The 21,666-nt window shown below is 50.4% G+C and overlaps 1 protein-coding gene across 2 annotated transcripts in view; it reads right to left on the bottom strand.

Annotated features, from left to right (window-relative positions):
* ANKRD33B (ankyrin repeat domain 33B) overlaps positions 1-18,379 on the bottom strand; it is a 63,801-nt gene extending 45,422 nt beyond the window's left edge. The window contains exon 1 of one of the 2 annotated variants that reach the window (XM_045571876.1): positions 17,941-18,379. In XM_045571876.1, the coding sequence (XP_045427832.1) occupies positions 17,941-18,309 (369 nt within the window). In that variant the 5' untranslated portion in view covers positions 18,310-18,379. The remainder of the gene's footprint in view (positions 1-17,940) is intronic. The other variant, XM_036411214.2, reaches the window with a different exon arrangement.
* Between the last annotated feature and the right edge of the window lie 3,287 nt (positions 18,380-21,666).

Raw genomic sequence — 21,666 nt, 5'->3', positions numbered from 1 at the left:
GGAAATAGAGTATATTAAAATAACTAAAAATAATGATGTCCTCAATAAGTTGTGAAGGAAGTAAGTTGTGAAGGAAAAAGGCAATTACATGTACATATTATCTACACTAATAAAAGAGAAACGTGCAAACTGACCATCACTCTGCTACACCCACTAGCCAATCAGGAGAGAATATGCAAATTAGGACAAAATGGCAGCTGCCCAGCTGCTCCAGATTTGGAGTAGCTGGATGGGGCAGGACTCCTGCTATGAGAGGAAGGGCAGGGGTAAAGGGATCTATAGGAATGGTACTTCAGCGCAGCAAAGACGAAGACTGCAGACACCGGAGTCTGCAGCAAAGAGGAAGATGGCAGACTCCAGCTGGAGTCTGCAGCGAAGCAGCAAAGACAAAGATGGCAGACTCTGGCCGGAGCCAAGGCCTGGGTCCAGGGTGCCGGAGGAAAACCAGTGCTGGAAGCCAAGGAAAGGAAGGCCGATTGCACGAATCTCTTCATGCAATGGGCCTCTAGTATCAAATAACTGAAGTTATGTCTAAAAAAATTAATTATCTCTAAGACAAGTGATTTTTATCTTGGCATTTTACCCTTCTATGCTAACTGAGTATATTACAGTAAGCAAAGACCAACAAAGCCATTTTAATATTTTCAATAATTAATGTACAGTATGATGAGGATACAGCAAAACAGGCAATTTCATAGCCTTCTGATGGGGAGAGAAATTAGTACAATCCTCCTAGAAAGCAAGATGGTCTTTAAAAGGCTCATTCTCTTAAATTCAATAAAATACCTTCTAAGAATTATCCTAAATATTCTGATAAACTAGGGCACCTTTCACCAGGGCAGTATGTCTATAGCAAAATTTCAGGAGCAACCAAAATGTCCAGCAAATTATTAAATAAACAATATTTATGAGAAATGGATTTGAAAAATCATGCTCTAAACACAGAAATAAACTCAAAGTATGCGTATACGTGGAAAAAAAAACCAAAAAACCAGAATCAATTTCAGAAATAGGTAAACAGAGTGACAGATCACATCAAATGTTAATCTCCAGTTACCAGCAGTGTAGGTGTCTTGTTTTTATTTCCTTTTTTTTTTAACTTGGTTCTTTTTTTTATTATTATTAATTTTCCTAAATGTGTCTTTTTTGTGTTTTGTTTTGTTTTTCCACAAGGCAGGGCCACATGGAGCCATTTTATCGCAGTTAAATACCTTTCTCTCCATTTTTTGTCCATTTTTCCATTAAAAATAAATAAAACACATAAATATTTCTAGTGGAAGCAAGAAAAAAATTTCTGCTGGACATTACTGCTCAGTGGAGAGCAAAGGAGGGTGGTATGATCGTGCACAGGGAACACCGAGCTCTGTCCAGAAGGAAGCTCACAAATCACTCCAACCAGAAACATTCTGCTCCAGTGAAAGCTTCACAGCCCCCAAAGCCATCGCCCCTCGACATTCGGCAAGAAGAGATTCCCCCAGCCTCTCCGCAGACCACAGGCCCCTGCTGAAGCAGGAAACAGGAATAATGCCCTGATAATGGACAGGCATTATGAAAGGCCCACGTTGGCACTGCTGTTAAGTTAAAATCTGAGAAGCAAATGAGTGATGACCTGGGACCCGTAAATATTGGAAGAGGGCCACGTTTGCACTGCAAAGATATTTCCCCATTTGAATCTCCTCTGACTACAGGGAACTAATAACAATTCCCTGAATTATGCATTAAGATAACACACAAGAAAAATTAAGCATGACAAAACTGAAGGGGAGAACTATTCTGTTGGCCTAAATGTTTTTATAAACAATATGGAAAAGAGAAAAGGTATTAAACACACACATACAGAGTGAGTTACAGCCCCGCCCTGCCCCCTCTCCACACACACACACACACACTGTATTTTTAGTGCATCAGATTCAAACAATGATTTCCAACCTGGTAAAGAGCCCCGGGCTAGGACATCAGCACCAGTCCTTTCTCCCTCCTAGAGGACTGCGTTTCTGTACTTCTTATTGTCACACTAGAGGTCCAGTGCATGAATTCATGCAAGGGTGGGGCCCAGCCGCTCCTCCTCATGGGGGCCAATCAGAGTGGGACTGGTGGGGAGGGAATGGCTGCAGGCGGTTGGCCAGCTGACCTTGCCCCCAATCAGGGTTGGGGGGACCAATCGGGTACACGGTCGGCCAGGGGGAGGGGCTGCCCCCTCATTGGGCTGGATGGCCAGCCATAGTGCATGTCATAGCAAACAGTTGTTCCAGTCGTTATGGTCATTCTGGCATTCTGCTCACTTGGCTTTTACATATATAGATAATAAAATAAAAACTCTACTGCGCATGGCACATGCAGAGCTGATGGAGTAACTCTCATGACCCAGAATTCAGGGTCTTTACCACAGCCTGTGCCGCCATCTGCGGGTTCCTTGCAGACAGAGCCTCAGGGCTTGCCCCCCAGTTCTCCTCCCGGAAAAGCCAGGCGTGGAGAAGCCATCAGTAAAGATCTGGAAAGGGTGTTTGGATGGGGCATCTGTTCCAGAGGAGGAGGGATGAGAGGGTCCCTAGGCATGAAGCTCACAGGTAGTCATATATCTGACCCCAGAAGCACAGCTCTGCTTTGTGAGTGTCCCATGCGGTATCCTCATCACCACAAGGAAACCCATCAAATGTCACAGCCTAGCACCTCCTCTTCCCTGGGGACGCCCCACACACCTGTTAGGCAGGCAGGCCTCTGAGAAGCCAGGCCATGGGGCTGACAGAGGAAAGCCACACGCACCCCGGGGAGGGCTTTCTGGTTTGGGGGTTTCTCTCGGGATTCCCTTTCGTTAGAACAAAGCCTCCAGTGCGGTAGTCTCACATAATCACATTCTGAAATCACCCGCATCCAATGGAAATGTGCACGCCAGCTTGAAGTCAGGTCTAAAACACCGAAATTAAGGACGCCCCAAATATGGGCCTGTCAACCGAGAGCAAGGTGGGGGAACCTCGGGTGCGAACACTCTGTGTCCATGAAATACTCGATGGAGTAGCTGCATGGGTACTGAAGCAGCACTGGCCCAATGAAGTGAATGAAAGAGGCGGAGGAGCTCACCACAGCCGGTCCTTCAGAGCCTCTGGCCTCACACACCTCTCTGCTTGGAAGAGCACCCAATTTCCAGACCTCACTAAAACGCTCCCTTCCCAGGGGAACTGGGTCTTCTTTCTTCCCCCCTGACTCTCGTTGCCCACGTCTGTCTCTCTCTCTTAAAGTGACAGACACTCTGACCTATTCTCATGCCAGCTCCCTCCCGCCTCTCTGCTCTAGTCCCTAAGGCCTCCTGGCTGTTCCAGAACATTCCAGGCACTCCCTCCTCACGGCCTTTTGTTCTTGCTGCTCAGTCTGGACTGCTCTCCCCCTGGACAGCCGCAGGGCAAGACAAGACTTTCACTTCCCCCTGCCCCCACGCTGAGGCTCTCCTCAGCCAGGAGGGGACATTTCGGCCTCAGCCCAACACTGGCACCACCTGCCCGGCCAGCTTTAGCTTCTCTCCTAGCACCGAACACCCCTCACTTGCTAAGGACTTTACACGTTTTACTTAATCGTCTGAAGACATGCCGAGAGGAGCACGGGAGAAGCCCATAGGGATGGTGACATCTGACACGGGCTTGCAGTAGAGGGGGAGTGGGGGAGATGTCAGGGGGTGTATTCCAGGGAGAATAAAGACCTGCCAAGGCTGTGGGGACAGCAGATCGCCTGGCTTCTGCGGCGCCAAGGGAAGAGGGGTAAATTAGGCATTTGGAGCACTATTGTAGGAGCCTGGAAAGAAGCATTTTCGAAGATGATACTGTTGTAATACAAGCCACACATGTGAAAACAATCCAGAATTGGTAGACGAATAGACTGGAATGCGTCTAGATTAGGGGTGTCGAACTCAATCAGAGAAGGGACCAAAATCTAAAATCCAGCCTAAATCGCGGGCCGAATGGTTTACTGAACAGTCATAAACTGTCATTGTGATGGAAACGCAGCGGAGTGCAGTGATGACAGCGCGGTGCGGGCCACATTGCAAGGCCTGGCGAGACGGATTTGGCCCGCGGGCCTTGTGTTTGACACATGTGGTCTAGATGCAGGAAGCCAGAGAGGAAGCACAGCGTCTGTTTAAGTGAGATATCTCGGTGCCCAAATTAGAGAGCAGTGACCCCAGTGAACAGTGAGGGCCATCCCGGAGGCTGCCCCGCGCTTGGGAAGTGGCTAGAGAGGAGGGAGGCTGGGCCGACTCCAGGGCTGCAAATAGGGACAATGAGAGGATGGGGTTGGCTATGTGACTTGCAGCCCCCAGTTCAGAATCCTTTATTTCGAGGCAGCAGCGGCAGAGCTTCCCACCACCGGCTGGTGCTTTTGGCCAGGACCCAGGGACGGCACAAGTTGCACACTCTCTGAGCCGGCCCTGGAGGTGCCAGAGGCAATGCCAAAAAGTGTGCGGGAGCGGGGAATGATGAGCTATGCTTCTAACATGTAAAGAATGACGGGCTGGGAGGTTAGCAGGGGGAATCCTGCACTTGACCTCGAATGCAGGTACATGGCCAAGAGCTGGTCTCAGCTGTACCAGCTTCGGGGCTCTGCCAGCAGGTTATATTCCAAGGGAGAATGGGAGTCAAGGTTCTCCAAAGAGACAGAGCATCAAAAGACACGGACACACAGAGCCTTTACTGGGCACTCCCAAGCCCCCTGCCCAAGACCCAATGGAGGGCAAAACCAGCCAGGCCTGCTCCCTACGCAGCTGCCCACTCCCACTCCCAACACACAGGTAAGAGCTGGAACAGAGCAAGCGGTCAAACAAGCAGGGGGATGCCGACCTCCTAGGAGGAAGGGAAAACCTCCCTGGCTGAAGTGAACTGTTAATCAGAAATGCAATTCACTGGAGATTCTCAAAGATGAGCTGCTCCGGAACGGGGGTGTGTTGAACAGAGTGCCGATCCCACCCCAGGGTTTCAGATTCTAGGTCTGGGGTAAGTTCCCATGTACCCTGGGCCCAGCACTCAAGGTGAGCCGGGTCAGGGCTTGGAGCTTCACACACTATTTTAAAAACTTAACTCCTTACATTTATAGGACATTGATGGTAAGTCACTTCCAGGTGGAACTGGCATGCGTGACGCTATCATGCATGTGGCCAGCACTCCCTGGGGTGAAGTGAATGCTGCATTTAGTCACTTGTGGAATAAAATGTCAGGAGAGGTTGACATGAAGTCAGAGAGACCTACTGCTTCTTTCTCAAAAATCATGTGACAAATCATGTAACTAAAGTAGATTTGTGGTTGCTCAGGGCCCGAGAGGCTGGGGGTTCAGGGGGTAGTTGACAACTACAAGGCTTCTTCCTGGGGCCATGAAAATGTCCTAACATTGGCTGTGCTGATGCTCGCACCGGTCTGTGATGCTAAAAACCACTGAATTGTGCACTTTAAACGGGTGAGTGGTATAGTATGCAAATTACATATCAAAACAGCTGTTTTTAAAAATCAGTTATCCCTTTTGCTTTGTATTTGGGGTATTTCCTGTCACTTATAGAACATTAAAGGCTTAAATTAGCTTTCTTTAAAAACATTTTTTTTCTGTTTTCTAGGCATCCTGTGACTACTTTACTTTAATTATTTAATTTTTATTCATTGAGACATTTTTTAAGCTACAGAACAGTAGGATTCCATACTTTTAGAGATGGAGATCATTTATATCTGAACCTATCCAAATTACCAGGTAGAGATCTTGGGATTTTTTGTGTGTGTCTGTGAAAGTCATGCACATGTAGTTCTGTTTAAATATTGAAAAATTATATATGCCTCTTCTGCAACTAATAAGGTGTTTCAAATACGTAATTTTTTATTCCTTCAGCATTTGACATTGTTTTGCTGTAGACTGAATGTTTGTGCCCCCACCCCACCCCCAAAATGCACATTTGAAATCCTAACCCCAATGTGATGATGTTAGGAGGCAGGGCCTTTGAGGCTGATTGGGTGGAAGTAGAGCATTTCCCATCGCTTAGAACTTTAAGGCTTAAAATTGTCTGCCATCTGTAGACATTGAGAGAAGACGACCATCTATGAACCAGAAAGCTGACCCTCACCAGACAAGGGACCTCCAGAGCCCTTACTTTAGACTTCTCAACCCTCAGAACTCGGGGAAGTAAGTGCCTTTTGTTCATAAGCCGCCCAGTGCCTGGAATTCTGCCCCAGCAGCTGAAAAGGACTAAAATGTGTCTTAATAGCAAACATTCAGGAAGATCCATTCTTTGGAGGAAAAAAGCCTTTTTCTTTTCTACAGAGACATTTTTCTCAAGTACTCATGTTACTGATAAGAAAACACAGCTCCTATGTATTTGCTAAAAACTCTCAAAATCAAGCTATTGGTATTTGCAAGTTGGTAGATAAATCTGCCAGATGCAAAAAAAAAAAAAAAAGGTTGATATGTTTTCGGTTATTTTCATTGAATTAACATTAGGGATTTTTTTAAGTTAACAGTATCGAGTATTTTTGGACCCGATAAAAATTGTTAGTAGAGTTACTGTAAATCGCTGCCTTTAACAAATGAGACAGGGCATGGTTGTTTTTAATTAACTCAATACACTTGTGCCTCATTCTAAGCCAGCCCAATGGATTTAGATTTGTTTACACCGAAGAAAAAGTTTTAATGATTTCTATTAAAAACAAATTTACCACAGCTTCCCTGGTGCATTTTAAGTAACGGAAATTTTTTTTAAACTGTATTTATTCCACTTTTCATGTATAGCAGTGAAGACTTAAACCCAGTTCCCGACCCTCCCCCATGGGCCCTCCCTGAGCAAGTGCCTCCTGTCTCCCACCCCTTCCCTAGAGTTGTCTGTCCTGCGTGTGTCCCAGGGATGAGCCATGGCTCTTGCATGTGATAAAAGAGCCCATTCTAAGCAATCACGGCCAGTACTCTGTCCCAGTGGATATGCCTCCAGAGGATACAACACAACAGCTTTCCTCCAGAGCAGGGCTTCCAGCTTCTGAGAACGGGGGAATTCTGTGGCCTGTGGGTCTTTCAGCTTCACTAAGGGGACGCCTGGTGTGTGGTCCCAACAGAAGCCTCCTTCATGGGTAGGGTGGCCATCCACCCTGGTCTGCACAGGGGTCTCCCCCGATGCGGGCCTCTCTATCCCAGGCAGGCCGGAGGGACTGCATGCCCCTCGAAGGCCAGTACGTGCCTCCCCAGCCACCACAGCGCATGGACATGAGCCCGGGGCCTGAGGCAGCCTTTCACAGCCCTCCCTCCAGCAGAGGAGGGTGTCAAGACATGACAGTCATTGTTCCTCTGTCCCATGGTGCCTCTTATGTCCCTTTTCACGGGGATGAAGCAGATCCCCCAACAACCAGGAACCTCTGAAGCATGATGGTCAGACAGGGACACGGTCTCCAGGTAACAAAGGGCCTCCACGATGCAGAAACCTGGCCTCCACGTCTCCTCAGCCCAGTCCAACTGTGCCCTGCTGTACATGGATTCGCTTCCCAGAAACCCTCCCAGTATCTAACACCAGCAAAACAGCCTAACGCCCAGCCTGCAAACACACCCAGGAGCTATGTCACCCCGCTATTTTTAGCACACGCCTCTTGTCCCTGGTGCTTTCAAATACAAAAGCTGGAAGGAAGGTCTAGGGCAGTGGTTCTCAACCTCTCTAATGCCTCGACCCTTTAATACAGCTCCTCATGTTGTGGTGACCCCACAGGTTGAGAACCGCTGCTGTAGAGCTTAAGACCATCGGGGAACACAGGTATTTACATTACGACCCATAACAGTAGCAAAATTACAGTTATGAAGTAGCAACGAAAATGTTATGGTTGGGGGTCACCACAACATGAGGAACTGTATTAAAGGGTTGCAGCATTAGAAAAGTTGAGAACCACTGGTCTAGAAGGAAGGCGTACAGACTGATCTTCCAGATGTGTGCGGAGGGCCAGGCCCTTTGGGATGCCAAGAAGAAGTAGGAAATGGGGAGCCCGCCACACTGCTTCTTTACAGCAGAGCAAGGGACAGGCCAGCCCCTGAGAGTCCCAGGTGGCCTGGGGCTCCGACGCCTGGGCTCTTTGCACTAACTTGTACCCATGGAAGATGTTGGAGAAGAAACAAAACTTGTAAGAAAAAAAGGCTTGTGATGATCCCTGGCCTGGGGGCCATCCGTCCTCCTTGATATGCTCTCTTCCCTCATGCCAGAGTCTGGACCTTCCTTGACATGCTCTCTTCCTCATGCCAGAGTCTGGACCTTCCTCATTCTCCTCCAGGCCTCAGACTGCTTCCACTCCTAAGGCAGCAGCCTGGCCTCCACCCACAGTAAGCAAAGGCGCTCCCCAGATGCACCGGGTTGTGCCCCCTCCCAGCACCCTTCCCTGCCCCTGCCACCACTCCTCACTCCCTGGCTTCATGTACAGCCATGGCACCCACAGCCACTTTCATGGTAGTCTATACCCTCAACATGAGATCTAACCTCTCACCCCATTCTAATGGTTACAAACGGGTCTTCAGCAAGTTGACATGACGTTTTCTCGGTGACTCCTCTTTGGTTAAACATTGGTTTCCGCCTTTTCCCTTTTCCCTTGAAATGGAAAGAGCAGTACTGGGAAACTATCTCGAGATTAATTCGTCCATAAACACAACAGCTCCACTCACTGAATGCCTATACCATGGCACATACTAAATATACAAGTTACTAATTTATCCTGCCTGGAACTGCTGTGAGGTGCTGTCATCCTCATAATTAGCATGTCTGTTTTCTAGATTGGAATCTAGAGGAAACTGTGGATCAAAGGATCATGTGGCTTCTCCAGGATCATGTAACCAACCTGAGCCTGTCATCTTTGGCCACCAAACCTGTTTTCTATTCTAAGAAACATTCTGGAGCTCTTCAAACAAGGGTGCATGCCCATCACCTCAGACCCTGCATTAAGTGCTGATTCTGGTCCAGTCTGCCTAGGGAGGGGCCTGGGATCCCGCATTTCGGGAAGGCTCCTGGGTAATGCTTAGGAGCAAGTGTTCATTCAGGCAGCCAGTATTCCCAGCAGATTCCAGTCCTACATACCGGTATTAACCAGGTCTGATCCTGCTTTAGTTTCCAAAAAGGAATCTATTCATGATGGTAAGGCTACAGATAAAAGGTAATACATGCCCTCCAATATTTTTATTGTGGTAAAATACATATAACATACAATGTACCATCTTAACCATTCTTAAGTGTTAGTTACCTTCCACCTGGCCAGTTAGTTCAGTTGGTTAGCGCATGGTCCTGATACACCAAGGTTGCCAGCTGCATCCCCGGTCAGGGCACATAGAAGCAACCAAGGAAAAGTTGCCTCCTTCAGCCATCCTCCCCAATGCCAGCGTCTTGCATAATTAACAGCACCAAGAGTACCACCATGAGACGGACATTGCTGTGGTCCAGAGTTTGTTCAGAAGTTACCTGTGTCTGTGTGTGTCTCTGTGTGTGTGTGCATGTGTGTGTGCGCATGCACACGCGCACAGCTATATGCCATTTTAACCCAGGTATAGCTCCCTGTAATCACCTCCATAATCTAGATTTAGGGCTGTTCTGACCCCTTCTTTCCTGCTATCTTATTAGAGTAATTAACAGCCTCTTCTTTCCCCAAAGCCTTAATCTAGGCAACCTCCAATCTGTTCTCCATCTCTACAATTGCATCATTTTAAGAATGTTACCAAATGGAATCATCCTATATAAAAGGCTTATATGCAAATCGACTGAACAGCAGAATGACTGGTTGCTATGACATGAACTGACCACCAGGGAGCAGATGCTCAACTCAGGAGCAGCCTCCTGTTGGTCAGTGTGCTCTCACAGCGGGAGTGCCACTCAGCCAGAAGCCCTGAGCCTGGCTCACTGCTGGTGAGCGCAGCTGCGGTGGCAAGAGCCTCTCCTGCCCCCACTGCACTAAAGATATCTGACTGATGGCTGGGCCTGTTCCCTGTGGGGAGCACGCCTAAGCCATCAGTAGGACATCCCCTAAGGCAGGCGTCTTCAAACTACGGCCCCGCGGGCCACATGCGGCCCTCAGAGGAGTCTGATCCGGCCCGCCAGGTTTTTTGGGCAGTGAGCGCAGCCGAGCTGTTACAGTAGGAATTAGTAGTTCATATAGTCCGGCCCTCCAGCTCTCTGAGGGACCGTGATCTGGCCCCCACTTTAAAAAGTTTGAGGACCCCTGCGCCTAAGGGCTCCCAGACTGTGAGAGGATGCAGGCCAGGCTGAGAGACCAGCCCCCCACCCAACAAGTGCACAAATTTCGTGCACGAGGCCTCTAGTACAGTGTATAATCCTTTGAAGAGCACTCTTTTTTCACTCAGCTTAATTCTTTTGTCTTCCTCTATCTTTAAACCAACTTCATGTACCCTCCCTTTTCTTAGAAAATGTGCTGCTGTAAACGTATTTAGTGCCCGTTAGTAGGCACCTCCCATGAGCACTGCTTCTGCCTCTTCAACAGCTTCCCTCCACATCCCCTGCCTATGCCTCTCAGCTGAACAGTCCCTCGCCAAGTGTGGCCTCTCACTCAAGAGTTACATCTCAGAATCAGAGACCAGAGACAAATGCTCAGTTCTTCATCCCATCACACACCTACTTGGGATCTGAATATTCAGAGCTGACACAGTATGCCTTTGGAAGCATACATTTGTTTTTATGTTACTTTAAAATTGCTCTCAAATCCCACCACCCCAATCCAATTTTGCCGTCAACCTAACCATCTCACTTGGGATTTCATATCTACTCTAATTTCTGTATCTCTGATTTAGTAGAAATAAGTAAAATCCACCTTCAACTGCCTTCCAAATTCAGGAGTACCATTTAAAAATAGTCTCTTTCAAATCCTTTTTGTACACGAACACTGAATGACATAAAGGATTCTTCAAATCCTACTTCATCTTAAAATCTAACCTCATTGTGCCTCACTGGTGTGGCTCAGTGGTTGAGCATCGACCTACGAAGTAGGAAGTCATGGTTCGATTTCCAGTCAGGGCACATGCCCAATTGTGGTCTCAATCCCCAGTGGGTGGGCGTGCAGTAGGCACCCAATCAATGATTTTTCTCTCATCATTGATGTTTACATATCTCTCTCCTTCTCCCTTCCTCTCTGAAATCAATTTTTAAAAGTGTTTTAAAATGTTTTTGTAAAATCTAACCTCATTGAACACAAATGCACACACATGCACCATAAGGCTACCTAAATGAGTTACTTCCCGATCATCTTGAATGAGACATATTTTAATAATTTATCTACATCCTTCTTATTTATTTAATTAAAGGGAATTACATATTGTTTTACATATATAACTGTTTTGACTTAATTTGGAGAAAGTATAAAATATCGTGTGGTTAAGATTTAGAATCACTGACTCAATGGGCTTTAAAGTCTCAAAGAAATGTCACACAGACTATATTATCTGAATCAGGTTAAAAATTATTTTAATAGCCCTAGCCTGTTTTGCTCAGTGGATAGAGCATCCGCTCATGGGCCTGCAGATACGTATTTCTGTTGCAACTCCCCTGGCCCAGTTGGGCTGCATGCAGAAGGCAACCAATCGACATGTCTCTCTCACAATGATGTTTCTCTCTGTCTCTCCCTCTTCCTTCCACTCTCTAAAAAAATCAACAGAAAAATATCCTCGGGTGAGGATTAACAAAAAAATCATTTTAATAAAGCTTAATTCTAAATAAGTTTTAGGTCAAAAAAGAGGAAATCATAATGTAGATTAGTACAGGATAATAATAAAATATGGCATGTCAAAACTTGTAGGGGAAGCAGAAGTTATTCTTTGAGAAAACATTTGAGTAGAATTAACCTGAAAGAAAATAATAATACAAAGGCATAAATTGATGACATAGGATAAAAAGAAACAGACCTAAAGCAAAAGTTGAATAAAATAGATATTTTTTACAATATTTGTCACAAAAGAAAAACAGCACCATTTCAAAAAACAGGATATAATACAGTTATAGCAGACATTAAAAAACAGAACTATAAAAATGTCATCTATTAACCTTTAAAACTTAGAAAAAAATGGGACAGTGTCCTAGAAAAATAAAGGTTATCCTGACAGACTCCGGAAGAGAAAATCTGAGTTATCCTGTAACTATTAAAGAGTTACTGACCTAAGGCTCTGATAGGAAGGTTTGAATTTTAATCATTTACAATCAGTTAAGTAACACTTGCAGCTTTTCCTGTATTGTAGCCACGTCTACTAGAAGTTATCATTCAAAATAGTTTTTGAATAATAGCCTGCATCTTATATTGATAGGAATATGTTAAATGAATAAGTGAGGGTCCAGAAAAGTTCATATAACCTATTGTTGTTTTAGATTTTTATATCACCTCTCCTTGATGAGCACAGGATGGAAAACAAATTGGATGTTCAAAATCGCCCCAAACACCGCACCGAATATCTAGCTGGCCCATTTCTCAGGTATAACGAGGAGGCAAAGGTAGAAAGCTCAGAAGCCCCTGGGAGAGACCCATGGGGGTTTAAAGAGGCATCATGTTCTAGAACACAGCTCTCCTGATGCCCTCTTCTCTGAGCCCCACTTTCTTCAACTACAAAATGAAGAGGCAAGTGACCCCTAAAACCTCTCCCAGCTCCAAAATCCAGTGACCGTGGCCCTTCCAAACACCTGACACCTTCATCCACACAAACACTCAAAAAGCAGCGTTTAGTGTAACCTTCCCGTCAAAACAGGCTTGTGGGAGCAGCTGCTTGTTGATGCTGGATGATTGGGACAGGGAGGGTCTTAGTGCCCCCTACTCACTCAAATAGCTATCTAACATTTTCCTTAATAAAAATAAGTTTAAAATGAATAAATAAACACATGGTTAGTGAATAACATCCTATACAAACAAAAGCAAATTCATACTTAACAGGTTAAATCTGGACTTGGCTTTGGGACTTGCTTCAGCAGAAGTGACACTGAACCTTATTGGCTCTACTTGTCTTGGAACCCTGCGCCTGCCATGGAGAATGAGCCCGGGCCAGGCTGCTGGAGGATGAGTGGCCACATGGAGCAGTGACCCCAGCCAAGGCCTTCCTGGGCCTGCCAGCCACAGCTGACCCCAGCTGAATGCAAGTCCAGCAGGATCAGCAGAGCTGGGCCAAGCTTAACTTACAAAAATGTCTGCCGTTGTAAACATCAGTGAGGTTTCAGTTACTTGTTATGCAGCATTCTTGTGGCCACACATAACTGACAGACTTCTATGAAAACACATGGGATACTTTTTATGATATGGTGATAAATACAGATTATACAGTTGTCCAAACCCACAGAATATACACCAAGAGTGAACCACAATGCAAACTATGGACTTGGGTGGATAATGACAGATCAATGTAGGTTCAAATGGACCACCGGTGGGGATGCTGAGAATGGGAGAGGTTGGACATGTGTGGGGGCAGGGTATATAGGAAATCTGTGTACTTTCCCCTCAGTTTTGCTGTGAACCTAAAATGGATCTTTAAAAAAATAAAAGCACACACATACACACAGGGGCCTTTCCACCCCGGCCATGGTCAGTGGAGGAGGAAGAGGCAGACATCTCTCAGCCTGCCCACCGAGTCCAGGTTTTCTGGGCTCCCTTCAGCTGACACACTTCTCTGCGCCAGCCCCTAGGCCCCCTTCTCCCTTCTCACCCCCTTTCCCTCTGATTGATGGCCCTCAACATATGTATTGGAGGCCTCCCTTTGCTCACTAGTGTACATGCAGGCTATATTTTTCATTATACTAGAGGCCTGAAAAGTGCAGGAGGGCCAGGTGTGAACACCAAACTACTTGGTTCTCATTGTAGGAAAAGGTGAGTCCAAAGTTTCTACATCTTCTGTGGCCTTCAAAACACCATCACCAACAACCAAATGTATCTGTCAAGACAAAGGTCCCGATCACCATGACAAATCAACAAAGCATGGAAACCCTTTAAGAGGAAAGGGAGACACCCCCATACTGGGTGTGGGATGAGCTAGTCCAGTGGTCGGCAAACTCATCAATCAACAGAGGCAAATATCAACAGTACGACGATTGAAATTTCTTTTGAGAGCCAACTTTTTTAAACTTAAACTTCTTCTAATGCCACTTCTTCAAAATAGACTCACCCAGTATTTTGTGGAAGAGCCATACTCAAGGGGCCAAAGAGCATGTGGCTCACAAGCCACAGTTTGCCGACCACGGAGCTAGTTGATAGAGCAAGTGGGTGGAGGGACCTCTGCAAAGTGCCACGGAGACCCTGGACCCTAAACACTGAGAATAATGACACCAAGAAAGGAGTGCAATGTTCTCAGCGTAGCGTAATTGCCTATTTTGGTTCAAGAGCGTGCTGACACTCCTTCTGAAGTGAAGACAGCGGGCACGCTTCCCTGGGTCACAATGCTGTCTCCAGGGCCGTCAACGGAAAGGTGCGCCTCCGGAGATAATAAGTAACCAGAGAAGAATTAAGAAGAAGAATCATGGCAGCTTTCACTGTCCCTACTTCCAAGGGAACAAAACAACCATCAGTCTAAAAGACAGCGAGAGCGCACTTGGACTGTTACGAGAGAATTATTGCACAAATATTTACATGTTGCACCTTAAATTATGCAATCCTTTTAGAGCGATAAATATTCCAGAAGCATAATTGTGTGCTGAGCCACAGCCAGTTTTCTCCCAGTCTCAGGAGCCAGGGAAGACCATATATTCTTAAGCAAAACACATGTGGTCCTCAGTTACTTAAGTCCAATGAGACATCTGTCAGAGAGGACGGAGCTCCCTTCTTAGCTGACCAGAGACCAGCAGCTCCACAAACACGGCTCAGAAAAGCCCTTAGGGACATTTTTCCCCCAAGAAGCTGGCTGTGGGCTGCACCTGTGAGCTGTATTAGTGCAATTAATGACCCCTCTACTCCGCCAAAGCTCTCGGGCTTTCTGTGAGGTTTTTACTGTCACTAGACCAGGCCCAAGGGCTCTTGCCTCAGGGCCTTTGCATTTGCCAGTCCCTTTCCCCCAGATATCTTCTCTATATCTTCACTTAAATGCCACCTACCATCTCAACCACCTTGGAACTCCGGATGGCTCTTACCCAGCTCCAGGTCCTTCTGGCTTAGAGTAAGAGGAAAGACCTCCTTAAGAAGGTGACCCTCCCATAAGAAGCTGAGTGAGGCCGAAACGGGTTTGGCTCAGTGGACAGAGCATCCGGCTGCGGACAGAAGGGTCCCAAGTTCAATTCCAGTCAAGGGAATGTACCTTGGTTGCGGGTACATCCCCAGTAGGGGGCATGCAGGGGGCAGCTGATCGATGTTTCTCTCTTATCCATGTTTCTAACTATCTATCTCTCTCTCTCCCTTCCTCTCTGTAAATATATATATATATATATATACAATATATTAAAAAAGAAAAAGAAAAAGAAAAGAACCTGAGTGAGCATCACGTGTGGCCCCAAGGTTGGACACACCCATGCCAAATTTTTTAAACTTAAACTTCTTCTAATGCCACTTCTTTAAAACAGACTCACCCAGGCCGTGGTATTTTGTGGATACTATGGGATACACTCCCATGCCTGAAGCCAGTTTGTTTCCAATGTCCTATTTCTTAGCCAGCTATTCTAGACCGGCCCCTCATCACCTGGCCCAGGTCAGCCTCTCCAGCTTGAGCTCCCACATTCCCAGCTCTGGGCCACACCACGACCAACCACACGGCACATGCCTGCCACTGCCTCCAAAAGCCTCCCCTCACGAGGCTTCCAGCACTGTTCTCAGCTGCCTGCATCCAAGACACTTGTCCCTCGTACCTTTTCCCATCCTGCCTCTGGACTGGGCACAGCTGACAGAGATGTGATTTTACTTAGCAACTGGTGGGACCTGTGCCTTTGCTTTATCTCAGGGGGCAGGGAGGTTTGTCTCTAAGCATGGAGGCGCTCTCCGAGTGCTTCTCTCCTTTTCTAAAAGGTTAAGACCCTCAAAGGCAGAGCCTGGCTCATCTCCAAGTCTCCTAGGATACCTAACACGTGTGTGCCTTGCACACAGTCAGCCTGCAGTGAACCCCTGCGCAGTGACTCAACTCCACGCGCTATAGGGTCGTGCATTTGCACATGGGACATTTTATTCTCTTGGTTTTTCAGAAAGATGGAGATCGGAAGCTCTCTCCTGCCCTCCTCAGAGCACAGAACACAGGACTTGCTCCTTCTGACCAGGAGACACCCCTCCCAGAGCCATGTGGTTGGCTGACAGTGTGTCATTTCTCCACCTGGATTTGGTGGGGAGCAGAGAGGAGGAGTTACAAAGCAGAGAAGCACAGGGCTCTTGACCAAGGGAAAAGCCAGGAGAACAAGCTGTGTCTGGCGGAAGACAACACGAGGTGGAGGGTGCACTTGTCAGAGCAAGGAGAAGGCAGGGCAGTGACGGTGAACAGGGGCCACACGGAGTGCCCTGTGTTCGGGCATCTCACGCTCCCAGCGCAGGGACCTGTTTACAAGGAGAAAACAGAGGCAGAGCCTCCGGAGGCTGAGCCAGCCTCTCTGTCCCACTGCCCGCTCCTCACTCTGTGCGGAGGGAGGGGCTCTCAAAAGTTGCCCAGAAACTGGGTCTGAGGCTCTGAGGCAGCCGTTTTCAAACTTTTATTTATTTACCCCCAAAACGAACATAATAAATAGGTGCCCAGTGGAGCCTCAGGGTGGGGGCTAGGCCAGCCCCCTGGAGACCCAGGGCTGCCCAGCACGTGGGAGAGACCCGCTTTGTTCTTCCCAATCCCGATCCCGGTGGGCTTCAGGGAAGAAGTCTTTGATAGGAACATCTGCATGTGAAAACTCACCTTGAAAAAGTGAAAGTAGAGCTGGAGAAAGAGAAGCTCAAAATGCCAGTCACTGCCAGAGAGGACAGAGGGAGGGGGAGGGCGAGGGTGTGGCACTGCCCAGGGTCCTGGCAGGACCAAGGCGATGCTGCCCGCCTTGGCCGCTGCAGCCCTAGGAAACCGGGGCCAGCGCTGTCTGACGCCCTTCCCCGAGCGCGTGTGGGACACTCCAGCTCCCCCTGCCAAAGCCCCGCCCAGACCACAGATGGAGACAAACCTCCCTCCCCTGGACCACACTCCCGCTCCTGAGCGAAACCAAAGGCCCAGGGGAAAGCACCATCTTCTCTCGGCCGCGGCTCGGGAGCCACAACACCCGCAGCCTGACCTGCGCTGGGCTGGCCCAGCCGGTGGGACCGCGGCGTGGCCACACGGCACAGACTCGCGGGCACGTGGCCACGGGGGCCCCCCTGTGCGGTTTTTGTTTGTTTTTTTCCCCTCCAAGTGCTTGGTGGGTGGTGTTTGGCGAGCCAGCCCTCAAGTCTGTGCAAGCCAACTTTTTCTTTCCTTTTCTGAACGTTTCTCGCCGGCGCCGAGTCTGAACTCTCCTAACGGATACCTACCCAGTGCCTCTCCCCGCCCGCCCTTCCCCTGGGCGCCAGCCCTGTCCCAGGCGGGGAGGGCGGGGGGAGGACAAGGTCGGAGGTGGCCCTGGTTGGTGGCAGGGACACCAATTCGAAGATGGCCCCGTGGGCGCTGGGAGGAAGGGGCTGTCCCTCCAGGAGAGGAAAGGGACGGTCCGAGGGGACCCGCGGGAGAGAGGCCAAGGAGAGGCTTCCCACCCGCATCCGGCGCGAGCCCGGGGGGGAGGGGGGGGAGAGGGGGGCATCAGGGCCCAGGGAACCCCGGGGCGGGGAAGAGGGGCGCGCCCAGTCCGGTGAGGACGCGGGAGAGGTGCGCGCAGCTGTGACCGCGGACAAGTCCGCTCCCCCCGCCCCCCGGGCTCCGCGCGCCTCTCGCCCGGGAGCGAGGAGAGGGCGCTCTGCACCGCGGCCAGGTCTCCGCGGGGGGACCCGGGCGGAGTGGGGATTCGCGCGGTGCGGGGATGGGGCGGGGGGGGGGGGGGGGGGAGTCGATGGAGGAGCCGGACCCTGCGGACACGCCGCTTACCCGGCCGTTGGGGTCGGTCTCCTGCGCCTCCTCCGCGCGCGGCCCGCGCCGCACCAGCGCCCGCAGCAGCCCCACGTCGTTGGCGCGAGCGGCGCGCAGGAGGGTGGCCGCCTCCGGGCCGCCCTCGGGGACTGCCTCCGGGCCGGCGCCGCGCTCCTCCTCCGGGCCCGGGGCCGGGTAGAAGGAGTCATCCGAGGCGAGGCTGCGGGTGTCGGGCAGGCGCGAGAAGTCCTCGTACTCCTCCTCCTCCTCCTCGGCGGCGGCGGCGGGGTCCTCGCGGGCTTTGGGGCCCCGCGGCGGGCTCGGCGGCTGCGGGGCCACGCGGAGCGCGCCGCCGCCCTCCGGCCCGGGCCCGGCCAGCAGCACCATGCCGGCGGCGGGGCGGGGCGCGCTCCGAGGTCCCCGGCGGCTCCGGGAAGCGGGGCGCCGGCTGCGCGTCCCGGGCCGGCGGCGGGCGGACTGTCACCGAGCGGGGAGCCCGGGGCGGGGCGGGGCGGGGCGGGGGCTTTCCCGGCGCCGGGGGGCGGGGCGGGCCCGGGCGCCGGGGAGGCGTCCTCTCTCCCTGCCCCGCGGCTGGTTTCCGACAAAAGTTACGGTAGGAACCGAGGCTTCCCGGCAGCGCGGGGACCGAGCCGCCGCCGCTCGTCCCGGGACGGAGAGGCAGAGCAATCGCTGCGGAGCCGGGGCGCCGGGGTGGGGGCCGGGGTGCGGGCGGGGGCCTCCGGGAGGGGAGAGGGCGGGCGGGACCCGGTGGCCGCGCTGAGCCCGCGTGCGCGTGGGGAACATCCACCGCCGGAGCCGGCGCCGCCCCGGGCGTCCGCCGCCCGCATTGGGCGGGGGGGTCACTCGGCGTCGGAAGCCGCGAGCCCGTGTGTCCACCCCAGGAGTCTAGACTCCGGGCCATCTCCATCCCTGGCTTCGGGCTGGGGAACCCCGGGAGCCCCGCGGACAAGCCGTTGCGAGGGAAGGAAAGTTCCCCGTGGGCACCGCGGCCGGGGCTCAGCCGCGGATCGTGCCCCTCTGGTCTGCGAACTCCGGCTGCCACGGCCACGCCCAGCTCGGAGGAGAAAGTGCACGGAGCCCCCAAGGCACGCAGGACCCGGACCAGCTGTGGCTGGCACGGTGCTCCTGAGACTTGTCCACTGGCCTGGGGGTGGGGTGGGGGGTGCGTGGGAAGAGCCTGCCGCCCGCCTGAGCTGTGAAGGTGCCCTCCCCACCCCTGCCCGGTGTCACCGCGCGCGCTTGGCACTGGAAGTCGAGAAGGGTTGACTGGGCGAGGCTGCAACGGGGAGCTGGCTCCACGGTGCCCCTGGCCGGAGCGTGGCTTCTCCCTGTCTGCCCCGGAGCTGGGGTGGGGATGTGCCGCGGGGACCTCCTGACCTGCGGGCCAAATCTTCGTGGTGGAAAGACTGTGCGTGGATTGATAAACAAAAAGATAGATACAGAGACAATAAAGCAACAAGCAGACTGTCAAATTACAGCGGGGAGAGGAGGGAGATCTGGGGGAGATAAGAGATCAACCGAAGGACCTGTATGCATGCATATAAGCTTAAACAATGGACGCAAAACTCTGGGGAGGGAGGGCATGAATGGGGGGGGGGGGGAAACAATGGTAAGATATGTACACATATAATACCTAATAAAAATAAAAATAAAAAAAGATTGTGCGTGGAGGCGCAGTGGTGAGGGCACACCTGAGCCTGGACTGGGGATGCTGGATCTCTGATGGTAGGAAACATCGCGGCTCTGTCCAGGGGCCAAGAGGAACCGCAGGGAAAACACCACCCCTTTTTCTGTCCCCTCTCCCCCTTTCCTTCCTAATCTCCCGCCGCTCTTGGTAGCAGGCCCACCCGCTGCCAACCCTTGCACCCAAAGGGACACAGAATCGGGCCTCTTGGGACAAACTGGGAGGAGTGTAGGCCTTGGTGCGCAAGCTGAGGGCACAGTGGGAAACCCAACCAAAAATATGCCCCTGAGCTGGGGTAGAGGATGCTAGGGGTGCCCTGTGAGGCCTCTTCGGCCTCGGGCTCTACTTGGTGCTGGGCCGGCCCAGCGTGATGGTCACTGGGACCCCCAGTGTCCCCGGGGCCGGCCCAGAGCCTGGCATCCGCAGGGCTCAGCAGGACAGCGATTTCTCGTGAAAACACGTCCATGCCTGAGCGCACCCTGAGCTGGAGGTGAACTTGGACTTTCTTTCCGAAGCCAAAAATAGCCCAAATCATGGTTTGCTTTTTATACTTTTTTCTGTGGCGGACCACATTTGCATAAATTCCCACTGGGGATTCCCCCCTTTCAAGGTTGACTGCGATTTTAGCATTTCCAGAGGCCTGTTCATGAAGTCAAGGGATTTACCAGGTGAAGTGTCCCCCTCCCAGGGCACCATTGGGTTTGCTACGCCCTCCCCTCCTGGTCAGCCACTCTCGGTGTGGTAATGAGTGGGAATCTCAGTGGCAGTGACAGGGTGGGCCTCTTCGGCCTTGGGGTGGAGCACTGCCCAGCTCCATGGTCTTCGTGGCCCAGTCATTAAGCAAAGGGACTCGGGCTCTATCTTCAGAGTGCACCACTTCCTCCTTTTTCTTCTTAGAAACTCCAGGCCAAACGTGGTTTTCCCGTTAGAGATAAACTTCTGAACCAGTCCTCTCCAAATAATAGCTAGTGGCTTGGGAGTGATCTGACTGCCACCCCAAGCTGACCATTGTTCTCCTTTAGAAATTCACTTAGTGGCCACCCACCACCTCCCCACCACCCCGCCCAGCACCCTGTGGCACCAGAGGCTCAAGAGGCCTCGAAGGCCACACCCCTGGCCACGTTCTCCACCATCCCAGGTATTTGTACCACAAAGACAATAGATTTTCAACCTTGCTAAAGGAACACAAAAGCAGGCATATGAGGTCAAGTCCACATTTACTCATGATGTGTACAAAATCTACATAGGAGGAAAAAGTAATTTGCCAAAATTGCCAAAACACTCAGGATAACTTTTTTTTTAATGGATTTTTATTTATTTCAGAGAGGGAGAAAAGGGTAGAAACATCAATGATGAGAGAGAATTATTGATGGGCTGCCTCCTGCAGGCCACACTCCCCCCTCCTCCCCAACTATGATTCAAGCCTATAACTGCAGCATATGCCCTGACCCGGAATCAAACCATGACCTCCTGGTCCACATCACTCAAGATCAACACTCAAGCCCTGAGCCACACTGGCTGAGCTCAGGATAACTTTTAAATCAATAACATTTTGAAAGACTGTATTTTATCCAAGAATATTTCGTTTCGATGAATAATTTTAATTTTAATGATTGTTAGAAGTCTCATACATCTCACACAATTTACTTGAATTCGTTGAAAAATTTGTCTGTGAGCCATTTAAAAAATTCACTACTTCAGTTACATTTCTGGAGCAAGCCTCTTAACTGCACTTACTACCTGTAACAGGAGGGTCTTTCCGAATTATAAGCAGGGGGTTTAAGAACTGAAAAGTGAACACCCCTGCCGTGGTGACCTCCTCCCCCCACAAACTTTGTTTGGAAAGCAAAGTGGAGCAAACCAAAGCCCACCCCACTATAAATACCAGGGTCCCCCCTCCTGGGCTAGAGTGAGAATTGGATGGGAGGGTGATTTTAAACCTTCGCACACTGTTCGGAATTGAGCACAACATCAGGGTTAACGTTTGTTATTATTAAAATGAAAGTATCCACTCACCTTGATGATATAAACTGTTTGGC

Source organism: Pipistrellus kuhlii, unplaced genomic scaffold (assembly GCF_014108245.1).
Source record: "Pipistrellus kuhlii isolate mPipKuh1 unplaced genomic scaffold, mPipKuh1.p scaffold_m20_p_4, whole genome shotgun sequence".
Classification (NCBI taxonomy): domain Eukaryota; kingdom Metazoa; phylum Chordata; class Mammalia; order Chiroptera; family Vespertilionidae; genus Pipistrellus; species Pipistrellus kuhlii.
This window is presented reverse-complemented; position numbering and strand designations above follow the sequence as displayed.